The 14,836-nt window shown below is 38.2% G+C and overlaps 1 protein-coding gene across 1 annotated transcript in view; it reads left to right on the forward strand.

The window, feature by feature from the left end:
- The window catches only part of IKZF2 (IKAROS family zinc finger 2), a 134,966-nt gene that overhangs the window by 102,570 nt on the left and 17,560 nt on the right, over positions 1–14,836 (forward strand). The window contains exon 6 of the mRNA XM_087819606.1: positions 14,676–14,813. Coding sequence (XP_087675732.1) covers positions 14,676–14,813 — 138 coding nt within the window. The remainder of the gene's footprint in view (positions 1–14,675; positions 14,814–14,836) is intronic.

Below are 14,836 nucleotides of genomic sequence, written 5' to 3' on the forward strand. Positions count from 1 at the left end.
TTAATCTTCAAATCTCCCTGTGCTACTAATATTGTATGATGCAAAATACAATGTGTTATCTTTTCTCCCTTGACTTTGCTGATCAGTCTCAATGACCAAACCTTAAAGAGAGTAGTCCCCACTCCCCACATTTTTTTTTTTTTTGCTGTATTTTGTTTTAACTTTTAAAATAGATTTGCATTACATGGAACAGGTCTTAGGTTGAGGTTTTCAGATGACCTTCACAGTGCCAGTATTACTTCTCTGCTACTATCTGCTAACCTAAACGTAAGAGATATCCTCTTATTTTCTACTTATAGTTCCAGACGTAATTTGTTCACTCAAAATACATTCCCTTTTAATAAATATTTTTGAAAAAGCTCCCTTTGCCTTCTGAAAACCAGCAGAAGTGTAAAACAATGTTGAATTTTCCCTCCCTCATACTGGAATAGAAAATGGATTTAAGTGTACAAATCCTGTTTACTTGATTTGCTTGTATGTTTTAAATATTCATTACAGTCATTGATAACATTTTTAAATCTTGAAAGGATGCCAGTTTTACAAATAAATCAGAGCCCTTTAAAGAGCAAAAATTCTTTGGTAGTATTTACTAGTATTTGCCATGGAAAAGTTTGTTTTCTAGCAATAATTTTAAGAGTATAATTTTATTATTCCTGGAAACATATCAAACCAATAGCAGATAATCTTTTATAGCAGATAATTCCTGTCAGCAACTCCTATACTTTATTCCCCACTTCTTAAGATAATGACAGAAGAAATCATAACCTTTCCTACTTTGGTTATGATAATGCTGTGTCCTAATTCTGCAATATTTTCCATTCAGGAAATAAAAAATAAAATGATACGGTCTAAGTTATATTTGTACAATGATCATCAGTGTTTTGTTTTTTAAATATTTTCATTTGTTATGGGTTATTTAGAGCTATTCTATTTGTCTTGATGCTGGGCATTTTATTAGAATCCCTTTATTGCAATTGTGTTGGTTAAATTTAAGCATATCTAGAAATTGCAATCCTCTGTCTGCTTTTGCCTCCTTGCAACACTCAGAACAAAATGGCTGAGAAGGGGGGAAAAAAGATGTTTTACATATGAAATTTAAATGACATTTTAAGAGGGAGTAGGAGGAGAGGGAAAGGAAAGAGAAATAAAGAATTGGAATGTATCATCAACAGTATATCAGTGGAAGATTTTTAGCCCAGTGAGAAAATAAACTACACTTCTATAAACATCTCCCAACCTTGTACATTATATAAGGCTGTGAGAAAGGAAAAGGAACTGGTATCTATTTTAACCTCTCTGTTCCTTAATCTGAAGATTTACGACACAAATCATCTAATTTATATAAATTTATAACATAGCACAGTATTTTAAGATTTTACTGATGAATCATTAAATCAGTGTGCCTGCTAAAAATGATTTTTTAATTAATTTTGTCTCTTAGATTTTTAGTGTAACAAGTGATCATAGTTCTTCCATTCCAAGAAATTGGATTAGTTTGCTTCATACATTACACACACATACACACACACACACACATATATATTTCTCCTTTTGTTTTTATTATACCCAGTACAGTGGGGAAATCATGTTTCATTGAAGTCCTGGACCCTTATTAATCAAAGTAATACTTAACATACTTGTTATCTTTTAAATATAGGAGGAACCAGAATTGCATATTTCTTTCTAATTAGCATTTCAGGTTATTCTCACATACACTAACGCTGTGCCCAAATTAAATATTTAGGACAGAATAGAAGAGTATGTATTTTTAATATATGGAAACTTACGTAATATATATGTGTCATAATTTCCTTTGTATAAATTATAAAAAGAAACAGTAAGTAAGTATGCTTCTCACACAGTCTGAAATGTTTTTATGCCACATTTTAAAATTCAGTTTTGGCCATTGGATTATACTGGATTCAGATTATTATAAAAAAGTATGTATTGTATAAAAATAGAATATTTTAGAAACATTTGAAAATGAAAACTAACGTTTCAAAGAAATGTGTTCATTGTCTCTTATATTCTACAAAATACAAATATTCCTTAACACTAGCATATTTTTAAGATGCTTGTTTGTTTTGACACTAATGTATTGGACCAAGATATATAAATAAAATATCCTTGAACAAGCAGATCAGGGCAGGAATTTTTTTCAGGTTTTTTTTGTTCATCTCATTTTAAGAAAAGAATAACTATGTTTTTAATAAGACCTGCGATAAAATTCTGAGTAAAACCTTTGCTTTCTATTAAACCAGGATTCGGTATATGATGTAATTTTTTATTTGGATATATCACCCAAAAATAAATACTTTGTAAAAATAGTTTCTTATACAGCCTTGTGCCGCTTAACAACAGGGGATACATCCTGAGAAACGTGTAGGTAGGCAATTCCATTGTCGTGCGAACATCGTGGGGTGCCCTTTCCAAACCTGGAAGGTGTAGCCCCCCCTGTAATTGTATGTGCCACCCCTTTATGCCACTGGCAGCACAGGGTCGCTTACACCAGCATCAGACGTGGGAGGAATGCACTGCGCTGCACCTCACTGGGTGATAGGCGTTTGTCAGCTCCATTGTAGTCTCATGGACCACTGTCATGCATGCGGTCCACCCTTCACTGAAGTGTCATCATGCTGTGCGGGATTCTGTATCTATATCAGATAACCCTGGAGTAATAATAGCTATTGGAGGAACCTTCCAGTGTCAAAGTCTTCTTTTGACTCAAGGTCACTATGTCTGCACTTCCGAACAAATATCTAGTTTATTTCCAAAGCCCTCAGGAATGTTGAATTTTACAACACTGCTTTATAACTTGTTCAATGTTTGACCATTTTCAGCTTAAGAAGTTTGTTCTTTATGTCTGATTGTCTCTTTAAAGCTATTTTGACCTATAAAAAGGAACTGGACCAGATGCACCACGTAAATATCCATCTGTTAAAACAACAAAACGCTGTCCTCGTTGTGTGTTTTCAGTTCTTTTTATAAGGACTGTCTTTTTATTTTTCAAGACCCTGTAATTCCAAGGACTTTATCCATAAAAAAAGCCCAGAAATATTGAATGCTTATATTTGTTCCTAATAATTGATTTTTTTTTTAAGTTTCTGTTAAATTAGTGCACTGATGCAGACTCACTTCAAAGTTTGTCTTTTATTTGAAACTCTAGTTTTTCTTGTTCAGTTATGCCCTTAACTATAAAATAAAATATTAGAACTCACCTCCTCTTAAATATATTTGGATATTCACCTATAGTATATTGTTCAGCCAACCAACAGGAATTTTTTTAAAGTATAGCCTGCATGCTCTCAAGGAAGCTGGTAAGAAGAGAGAGCTTTCTCTTCAGATTCAAATTTCTTGAAAATAAAGTTCAAAAGTAGCTCCTGGCTCGGATTGAGATAGGACTGACCTTTGACCGTATTGTTAAAGAAACAACTTAATACCAAGTGTTTTAGTTTGAGGTCTCATATGGGACAGTCGGTTGACTCATCACGAGACTGATACGCCCTCAGATGTGCTCTGCTTCTTCCTGAAGGACCCGCTCCCACAGCCCCCCCACTTCCTCAGCTGCGGGCTGGCGCTGGCCGGGACTCCATCACACTAAAGGTGCTCTGCCTCGCAGGCAGCCTCTTACTCACTCACTCTTTCCTAATGCACCCGCTTTCCTTCTTGTTTTATTTAAATTATCTTCCCCTCGTCTCTGCTTTGCCTTCTACTCTTTCTTTCGTCTTTCTCATAGATTTTCCCCCCAGTCCTTCGAGGTTCACTTCCATATTACTTCACTTTATTTTTTTCAGGAGGCTGCCAGAAAACAGGCACATCAATAGGGCCTTTAGTTTATATCACATGCAAGATGATTTGTATAACATGGAATTACTACAGGTTGTAGACGTTTGGCTACTAATAGTACTGATTATTTTGTGAAATTGAGTGGAGAGTAAAAAGTGTTTGAAAGTTAGGTACTTGGCCAAAAGATTATCATCATCGGTTATATTCATATTGATATTATTTAAAAACCTGATCACGTTGGCTTTTCTACCAGATTTGCCAGAGGGGTCTATTTTTAAAAAATACTCATTCGTGGGCCAGTATATAATGATAGACATGCTGGATTAAATGATGCTGGTTCAGAAATCGAATCTAGTGCAACTCATTCATAATAGTGATGGTGCACTCAGTGTAGTAAAATTAGTCCTGCGGGCTGCCCAGGAGAAGGAACTGTTCTCACCTGATTGTAGACCTGGCGCCTGGCCCACATTCTGGGTGATCTCCCAAGTGTGAACTTTCTCCACCCTCCACCCCCTCCTTTGCTTCCTGGAGGTGGTTCATCGAGGTGGATTACACTGATAATTACACAAGCTGTGTCAGTTGTACTCATGATTTATATAACCGTGCTATGCTGATTTCACCCGTCAGGTCCCAGTACTGATGCCCGTGGCACCTTCTCTGTATGCTTTGCAATACACACTGAAGAGACGAAATGGAATTAGTATCTTCACCCCTGACTCTTAAAACACACACACGTAAGGCCCTGCCCATTGGAATCTGATTAGGAGGGAAGAGCCACTTTCAGTCAGGTCAGCAGGTGAAACAACCCATGTGATTTGCACCCAGCAGAGCACTTTTGCCTTGTTCTCCCCAAACAATCATTTTATAGTCTACCCTGTGTTCCATATTTAAAAAATTAAAAATTTTAAATAACATATGAGAGCATATTTTAAAATGGATTTTTTTTTTTTTTTTTAAATAGCGGTAGTCCAGCTCCTTTAAATTTCAGACACTTATTTCTAGAAAGAGTTATTGCAGAGAGAAGCCTTTCTTCTGTAACACATATTCATCCCATGGAGCTCTTCACTTTGGAGCAAATTAATTAGATCAGGTTACTACTGGCAACTTTCCTGCTTACCTTTCCCTGTTCTCAGAAGTTCTAAGGACAAGTATCACGGCCCTGTTTCTCACTCTTCTCAATCTGCTGCAGACACGGTCTCGTTCCCAAGTTTGCTGTCACTGTTTTACTCCCTACGTGGATGCTGGTGTAGATGGTCCGAACTTGAGGCCAGTTAACGTTTTCCCTTTCATATCCCGGAGCCTGCAGGCCTGGCTTCTTTGAAACTCCAGGTCATACCTGGAAGGGCAGCATGCCAGCTTCATCACTCACTCCGTGTGCAGAAGGGCTCATCACACGTGTTTGTTTTGTTTTGTTCGGAGGGGGATTGGAGGTAAGCTAACCTCCACCCTCTTTTGTTTCCCTACTTATTCCATGAGTCAAGGAAACCTGTTCATCCACAGCCTGTACTATCTTGCCAAATCTTCTAAGTAAATTCCCAAATGTTAGAAAAATCATACAAATGAGATACATAAAAACCAATATCATTTGTTATAAGAATATAAAATATAGAGAGAAAAATTTAAATCTTTATTTAAGGATCATATCCTTAAATATGTCATCTATCAGAGTGGTATCCCTTTGCATTATACAGAAATATAATGATAATAAGCGAATAGATAAGAATGAAAGATCCCAAATTCAGCATCTTGAACGAGAGATCTTAACTATATTCTGTTGTGCATCTGCATCCCTTGTACTGTATCGATTGAATGAATGATGAATCTATGGATGCTTTCAGTTGAACATTCTTTCATTAACTGGAAAGTTAGTTTTTTAATATTAGCGAAGGCCAGTGGTGGTTACAGTAGATGATAAATCTCAATTCATTATAAAAATAAAAGTTAATGGCTAACATTTAATAGTCACTTATTCTGTGACAAGCACTGTTTTAAAGTCCTTAATTTACAGATAAGGAAAGTCATATTTAAAGAGAGATGCTACCTAATATCCCCACAGTCTGTTGTTTTAAATACTATATGTATGTTCCCATATGTAAAGCTTTATCTTGTTCAAGTTATTATACTCGTACCTTATTTCTTTGTTCATATTGTACCAACAATGTATTATTTGGCTTAGATTTTAAACACACACACACACACACACACACACACACAGGTGCTCAGCAAAATAAACCTAAAGATCATATCAGGCTCAAATAAACAAAAAAAAAATGTTCTATAATTCTTGACGACATACAGAAATTTAGAATAAAATAAAAAACTAAGAATAGTGTAAATTACCCTTGTGAGAGTACTTTTTTAAAAGTATGCTCTGATATAGTAAAAATCTTTCTATGATAACTATGCATATTGTATACAACTTCCAGTATACTCTAGAAAAGCTGGGATATAAACTGCTTTGCCTGACTCCAGACCCTGTGCTCTCGGTCACTATACTCCTACTTTCCAGTCATATTCTCCATATAGCAGCCAGAATGTTACTTTAACACCTATTTTAAATCATGTCATTCCTCTGCTTAAATGGCTTTCCATTTCCCTCATGATAAAATCAAACTGCTTATCATGGTCCATAGAAGTTCTGCCCACCTGTCCAATTATATACCACTCTACCCTCCCTCAGCTTTTTTTGCCACTCTAGGTTCCTGTATTCTTTGCTCCCCTTGGGATCTTGCACTGATGATCCTAGAAGTCTTTGCCTTCAGCTTTTTCCCCAGTTCTTGGCATGATGCCTGCATTATCCTTCAGATATGTGCTTTAAATGCCATCTCCTTGGAGATAGTGGCCTTCTGTAAGCATCCTACCTAAAGCATCCTCCTAGTTACCATCTTTCTGGCTCTATCTCAAAGCCTTATAAAGCTTCCATCAGAATCTGTGGTTATCTTGGTTTTTTGTTCATGCATCTGTTGCTTTTCTCTACCCTGCAACCCCTAACCCCTACCATTCTAATGTAAGCTCTGTGAGATGTGGACCTCCTCTGTCTTATTAATATATTCCCCAACTTCCTGAATGGTGCTTGACACGTAATATGTAATAAAAAAATTGTTGCTTAATTGAATGAGGAAGGCCTTATGGTATAATATACTTGTTCTAGAAAAAATTCCATAGTAAGAAAGGGAAGAAAAACACTGAGATGTTCTAATTTCCACAATGTCAGTTTATGCATATTTTTCAAGTTTGTGCATCACAAAAATAAATGATACATTTAGATTTTTTTTTCTTGAGAAATTACATATAGTTCAAGAGTCCTTTTTTCACTCACTCCAGGAAAATAAACATAGCGCACATGGGTGATGGCCTCTTCCAGTTGAAAATTCTTGGTACCAGGTGCAGAAGTCTAAAAAAAAAGTTCCAGTAATGAAATGACATTTATTCATTCAACACATAGTCCTTGAGTATCTTCATGCCAGGCATTTTTCTAGGCACTTGAGATATAACAGTGAAGAAAAAAAGATCTTACTCTATGGAACTTACATTCTAATGAAGGGAGATAGGCAATCAACAATAAACATAATAAATAAGTAAATTGTATAGTAAGTGAGAAGGTGATGAATGCCAATGTGGGGGGGAGATGCCATTTATTGAGCACTTACTGTGTGTCAAGGGCCTTGTTAAGTTTTCCATATGCATATTTTTGTATGTTTCACAAAACTGTTATGAGTTACGTACAGCTATTTACTCATTTAATTTAACCTAAGGTTCACACACAGCTGGTAAGTGTTAGGGCTATAAATTGAAAATCAAGTATAAAACCATATTATGGATACAAAGACACACACATTATTTACTCTGTATGAATACTCCATAAATTAGAACAAATTGTCTGCTTCCAAATTGATTGGACCTATTTAATATACAAATTTCTTGCTTACTTGGGTCAGTATAGTATTTGAACCCCTTGCTTATTTACCTGACTTATCTTGGAAAGTCAGATAAGAAACACAGCTTGAAGAAAGAACAGCAATCATATCTAAAAGGGAAATTCATGTGCTTGTGTGATTAATGTATTCTATATGCCTCAAAAGTTGTTACTTGACTTTCTGTTTACTTTCTATGCCCTGTGATAAATGTTTTGTGCCTTGGTAATAATGAAGCAGTTTCAAATATACTATATCTATCTTGTGTCTTAGATTTTTATTTCACCATCTTCTTGCTGCATTATAATTTTTAGCACCTTTATAATTTCTGCGGCTCCTTTTCTTATATTCATTAATCAATCAAATTAATTTGAAAATGTTATTACATTATAAAACAAATGGAACATATTTGAGTGGTTAAGTAATGTTGGCTCTTTGAACACAGGGGTAATGCCTGTCTTGTTCAGGGGTATCCATAGCACCTGAAGGTGCTGAATAAATATATGTTAAATGAATTTATGAAGGAATTATATGTCCTTGCTCAACACTTGGCAAATCTCATAAAAGAACAGTGAAGTGCAGTTAATTCCGGCAGTACGTGCCTACTTTATTTCCGTAGTGCAGTGTTTCTCAAAGTAAAGTCTACAGAAAAAAATATTTACTTGGGAAAGTAATAGTTGTTTAAATATGTTACATTTAAAATAATCTGGGGAAAACAGTGGGTTAAACAAGTTTGTTTGCTTGTTTTGTTGTTGAATCTAAACATAAAAAAAAAAAACCCTTTGAAATACTCATGTATGTTGTGATCTCTATGAAATCCATCTAAAAGTACTGGCTCACAGATCTGTTTGAACATTTAACATTTAATTTCCTTCTCCCCAACTGCCATTGTAAAAGTCTGCCTCGAGAGATAAAAGTTATTTTACGGTAATAATTTTTGACAGACGCCTAATTATACTGTAATGGTTTAGTATAGCAGAGGTTTCTCTATGCAAAATAGCTCACTTTCCAGGTAGGGATTTATTTCCTTTCTAAAATATTCTCTTCTCACTTAAACATTTTATGAAAAAGAAAATCCTGGAGTTATTAAAGCTTCTAACAATTTAGAAAAAAATAGATGTGGGTTTTTCTTAGAACTTCTGTATCAGTTAGAATTTTAAAACTTAGAACAATAAAACAAATCACAAAGGGAAAAATTACCAGTATTTTTAACCACATGGAAAGTAAAAACATGCACACTTCAAAAAAGCATAAATTAAATATAAAAAAAAAAATCAAAGGGTTATTGGCATTAACAGATACAGAGATTAAACAAATTGATGAGAGAGAGATTAGCAATAAGAATATAACTGGTAAATCGGTAAAAGTATTGAGTAGAATCCATCAATGTAATTCCCCATTTTAACAGACTAAAACATGAAAGCCATATAATTATTTTCCTCTCAGATGCAGAAAAAGCGTTTTATGTAACTCTGTATTTATTCACGATAAAAATCCATAACCATAGAAAGGAACTTGTTTGACATGAGAATGGCCCTCCGAAGAAAATCAGCGCTAATGATGAGTGAATGATAATACCCTTGAGAGTGGGAACAGGGCAAGAGCGTCATCACACCGGGCATCCTGCCCGTGAGCGTGGAAACGGGAGGAAGGACAACTTGGAAAAGAATAAGGGAAACTGTATTTAGTTTTAGCTGATATGATTATCTGTATTGAAAGCACCAAGGAATCGGCCAAAAAAATAAAAGGAATGATTGATTTTGTTAAGGTTGCAAGTTGGAGGTCAGCATGAGGAAAGCAAGTGCATTTCTGTCAGCCGGCAACGGACACCCAGAAACTGGATTTGGTACAGCACACAAAATATATAAAATACATAGTGATGCACTTAATACTATATAAGATTTACAGACATATTTGTCATTATGTGCAAGAAAAATGGTAAAACATTGCTGAGAGGAATGAAAGACCTAAATAAACTGTACGATGATAATAGCATGGCCATGGTTTAAACAATTCAGCCCGTGAAGATGTTAATTCTCCTTAATTTTGGCCTGTTGGTTCAGTGCAATCCCAATAAATATCCTCACAGCCATTTATGTAGAAATTGACAAACTGATTCCAAAGTTTTTTTTGGAAGTACAAAAGACCTAAAATAGCCAAAATAATTTTGAAAACAAGCAAAGTTGGATGACTTACGCTCCTTCGGGGCTAAGGATACACATAGAGATTAATGGAATGGGATACAGAGTCCAGGAATATATGCAAAAATATATGATCAATTGATTTCCAAGTACTGAGATAATTTAAGGAAAAATATTTCTATAAAAGGAGCTAGAACAATCGGCTTCATCTTACGCATGTGCAAAAATTAAGTTGAAATGAGTCAGAGACCTAAATGTAAGAGCCTAAAACATACACCTTCTAGAAGAAAACAAAGGAGAAAATTATTCTGACCCTCGGTTAGTCCAAGATCTCTTGCATAGAACACAAGAAAGAACACCAGAAAACACGAATGAAATATTGATGAATTGGGCTTATTCTAAATTAAAAACTTAGTTCTTCAGCAGAAACTCAAAAATAAAAAGCAAGACACATTTACAGAAGATACCTGCAAAGCGTACACCTCATGAAAGACTGATGCGTGGAGTAAGTAAAGAACGCTTGCAACTCAATAATAAAATTAGAGATAAAAAGCAGGCAAATAGTTTGAACGGATATTTCACCAGAGAAAATGTGTGAAGTGTGAATGGCAAAAGATTAGTCTCGTGAGACATGAGGAAAACACAAAAGCACCACGAGATAGCACGCAGACCTGCTAGGAGGAATCAAGTACCGTGAAGATGGGCAGTGCCTGCCGGCACCACACAGCCGTTTTGGAAAGCAGGCGGTTTCCTCGAACGTTAATCAGGTACCTACCGTATGGCCCGGCGATCCCACTTCCAGGGAGCTACCCGAAAGAAATGAGATCGAAGGCCTGCCTGCAAGTGTTTGCCAGAGCTCGATTCCCAAGAGCCACAGACCAGAAGCAACCCTGGCTGATGAACGGCTGAAGGAACCGTGAAATCCGGCCCGGCGGTAGAAAGCGGTCCGCTGCCAGCGCGTGCAGCCGCCGGGTGCCTCTCAGAGCCGTGATGTGAGCCAGAGAAGCCGGACACACAACCTGCGCGCTGCTCCACTCGGCTTATGTGGGATCCTCGCGAAGGCCGACGGGGTGGCAGCAGAGGCCGGCGGCGGCCGTGGACCGCGCGCGGGGAGGGGAGTCGGTGCGCAGGAGCGAGAGAGGCTTTTTGGGGTGATGGGGATGCTCCGCATGTTAGCTGTGGGGGTAGTGGCTCAACTATGCACGCTAAACTCCTTGAGAATATACTTAAAGTGGGTGGGTTCTATTTCATGTAAATTACACGCCAATAACGCCAATTTTAAAATGAATTCCGGATTTCAGAGGGATGTGCGTGCGGCAGTGCTTAGGAGGAGTTTGGAAGCAGGAGCTTCGAGGGCGGCCGTTCAGCAAGTACATATTGAGCATCTCCTGTGTTTAATAACTGCCGTGAGCGCTGTCCATTCAGAATCGGGTGAAACATGCCGTCTGTCCGAATGACACAGCTCGTTGTGTGGATTAGGGAGATAAATAGTTATCAGCTGGGTAATTACAAGGCAGCCGGCAGAGTGTGCACAGAGCGCTGTGAGAGCGCGGAGCACTGTCTTTGGCTTCTCCAAGATCATTTTCAAAAAGGTTTCAATGACAAGTAGGAGCTGACAACTGTGGGAAATTATTCCAGACATAATTTGGGCATTTCCTAGAAATGAGGACCTAACCTAGAGGGAAAGGGGAGAGATTACTGTACAGGGAACAGAATCTCGAGCTCCATATATTTGCCAGGAGGGAAGGGGTTGGGAAGCCAGTGAGGGCCACGTAGCGTCTGAGCCCAGACGCGAAATACAACAGGAGGTTCAAGACACGGGACAGTCTGATACAGACGGAGAAATGAGGCGCATCCAGGACTCATTCAAGTCCACTGTACTTAGCGGGTCAGAGGCCCCTGATGACTTTTTAAGATGCTTTAGTAATACCAGGAAGAAGGCGTTTCAGGTGGTGAGAAGGTATAATAATATTTATAAAAATGAAAGTAGCAAAAGACTGGTCTTCGTCAATGAACGTCCTTGTTATGCATATGAACTTGTAAGTTTATAAGTATTACACAGATAAACTCATCACATAGAGAGAGCAAATACAAAGAATGTTTTCATGTACGTGATTTTTAAGAAACATCAAAGAAATGATAGGAAGTGGCCTCTTGTGGAGGTGGTGGTGCCATTAGATTTGGCGGGGGTTGTTAATGATCTTTGATAATAATTTTCCAAAGGCTTGTAAGGGCACGATCTAGACTTTGAAGTCACCAAGTACAAGTACGTGAGAGCAGATAGAAAGAGACGATGGCAGTTCCAGGAAATTCTGAAGCACTGCCTCTCCTCCACTCCTCCACTCGCCACCCCCATTATCTGACTCCTGCTTTTCCTTCAGTTGTCAGCCTAGATGTTGCTACCTCAGGAAGACCTCCCTGTTCGGCCTTCCCAGACTGAGGTTCCCCGTGTCACACTGGCACAGCATTCTGTCTCTGCAGAACCTGCCAGCCTGTGACACGCTGTGTGTTTGTTAAATGCCTGTCTTCTTCAGCCGACTGTCAGTTGCACCAGGGTAGACACCATGAGATTTGTTGTCCAGTTTACAGTCCACTGTTGACGCAGAGTAAGCTCTTAATCAGTGTGTGTTAAATGAGAGGGAAAGAGGGGAGCATTTCCAGAGCAAATGTCTTGGAGGTGGAATAGTTACGAGCTGTCAAAGCCCAACATGTCACGCAGCATGTGGGCTGCTGGTGTGGACTGAAGAGGAAGACTTAGGAAACTTGGGTGACTACTTTTAGAAGATGTACTCAAATTCCTTGGGCTCACCGAGATCAAGGATGGGATGTAGAGGAAAGAGTGGTGTTTTTAAGTGGATGACAGAATGGGAGAAGCTGAGGTAAAGCAAACAGGTAGACTTCAAAACTGAGGAGAGTAAAAAAAAAATGAGTTTTGAAAGCAGTGAAAAATGTGTCGTCTTTGTCTCCTTGGCAGGTGCATGGGAGTTTATAGAGGATTGTGAGCCAGGGGAGTAGAAGGGAACAATGCTTTGAGTAAGGTGAGAAGGTATCAAGCTTGCTTATAAATAAGAGGAAGAAAGTATAGGAGGTTATGTTCACAATAAGACAGGTATCACAGGACGCAATGTGACAACTACCAGAGGAAGGTGAAGATGATGGAACCAGTTTATAGGGGACAATTCCTTTCAATGCATGTGCTTAATAAGTATTAATTGGTTAATAGACCTGTTCAGTGAAAATTTCTCACTTCTAGAGAAACAGCACTAAAGAACACAAAAGTGAACAGTGGTTATAGCAAACAAGGGCTATTTGTTATGGGTAGCCCCTTGTCTTGGAATGTAATTGCACGTAAATATATTTATATTATTTGCATGAAATGTTTTTGACTTGAAAGCATTTTCTTGTATTTTTTAATGCTCTCACACACAGTGATACAGATTCTTCACAAAATACACAGCTGCCTGGTTTCGACTTCTCAGAAATCCTTGATTCTGAATAATAGAACTTACTTTGCCTCATATTTTTAGAAATGAGTAATCATGCCTTAGAAGCTTTTGTTTATTTAAGATGGTTTACAAAAAAGTATAATAGTGAAACAACTTATTTTAGTTTTTGTAACAAAAAGCAGTATAGTGAAACTTACGTAGCTAGGAATACCTTTCCCTGTTGCAGTGTTTCAGCCCCACTTGCAACCAGCGTCACATAGCGCGTGGGTTTGTAAGGTGGCTGGAGTCAGGAATGCTGTGTTTGGCCATGAAAAAGAGGTGTCTGCTTGTCCTGTGGACAAAACAGAGTGATTCCTATGGGAGTCAGAGAGCCCCCGACCCGATTCACACTGTCTTTGCTACCGAGGGCTTTGGCACAGGCCACCTGCTGGCATGTTGTTCTTGCTCCTGTTGAAGACCGAGAGTCCAAGTGCCCTGTGACATCCTTGTGAACAGTGATACATTAAAACATGCCACTTCCCATAAATGTGTTTTTTTTTCTTCTTAATCAATTTCATAAAGTTTCTTTTAAATGTGATCCTCACAGTATTTTTCCTGGTACACTGAGATACGGCTCTCTGACTATTAGGAAACTAATTTCTGTCCTGAATGTGAAACATGTTAGAAAACATTGCTACCGTTGTATAACTAGATATGCGAGGGCTTCATTGGTTATTGTTAATAATCCTGACTCAAAGCACGTAGTAGGTTAATTCTTGGTAATACAAGGACAGTGCTGATGTGGGAGAGTACACCTCATCGGCTGCAAAGTTTTGCATGTGTGAATAGTTATTACCAAGGTGGAAAGAAAAGAGAAACTCTGCTTTTATCTGTACTTTTTCTCATCACTTGAATTCCTTTCAGTCTTCTTGGTACCCATGAATAATTTTTTCATTGAACAATGACATTTCGAGTTGTCGCATTTTAGTTTTCTTCAGTAAGATTCCCTGTCCTTACCACCACCGCCGCCCAGAAAATTAAATAAAAAGTAATTCTCAGCATGTACGCGGGGCACTCCTGATTTGTCTTTTGAATGAGTCAAAGCTGAGAGAACTGTGTGAGAGTAGCTGTTAGTGTTAAGAGTCGGATAATTTGAAGGTTGATCGTCTAGGGTACAGTCAGAGCAGGAATTTGATTCAGTATCTCCCCTGTCACCGAAGGTACGATCTGCCTCATCTCCTCTCTGTCTTTTACTTTGGTGGAGATTTATTATCTAAATCGGAGTGTGCAGGAGGAAGAGATTTGAGCCTGAAAAGCATATCAATGCTCCCTCCACGCCATCAAAAGCTAGCTGTTAATTTTGCTTTGGGTGAGACTGACAGCACACTCATCTTGAATTCTCTTTGCAGTGGGTAAACCTCACAAGTGCAACTACTGTGGACGAAGCTACAAGCAGCGCAGTTCGCTGGAGGAGCACAAGGAACGCTGCCACAACTATCTCCAGAATGTCAGCATGGAGGCCGCGGGGCAGGTCCTGAGTCACCATGGTGGGTAGGAACGGCCTTCAACT

Source organism: Miniopterus natalensis, chromosome 8, assembly GCF_054644295.1.
Source record: "Miniopterus natalensis isolate mMinNat1 chromosome 8, mMinNat1.hap1, whole genome shotgun sequence".
NCBI lineage: Eukaryota > Metazoa > Chordata > Mammalia > Chiroptera > Miniopteridae > Miniopterus > Miniopterus natalensis.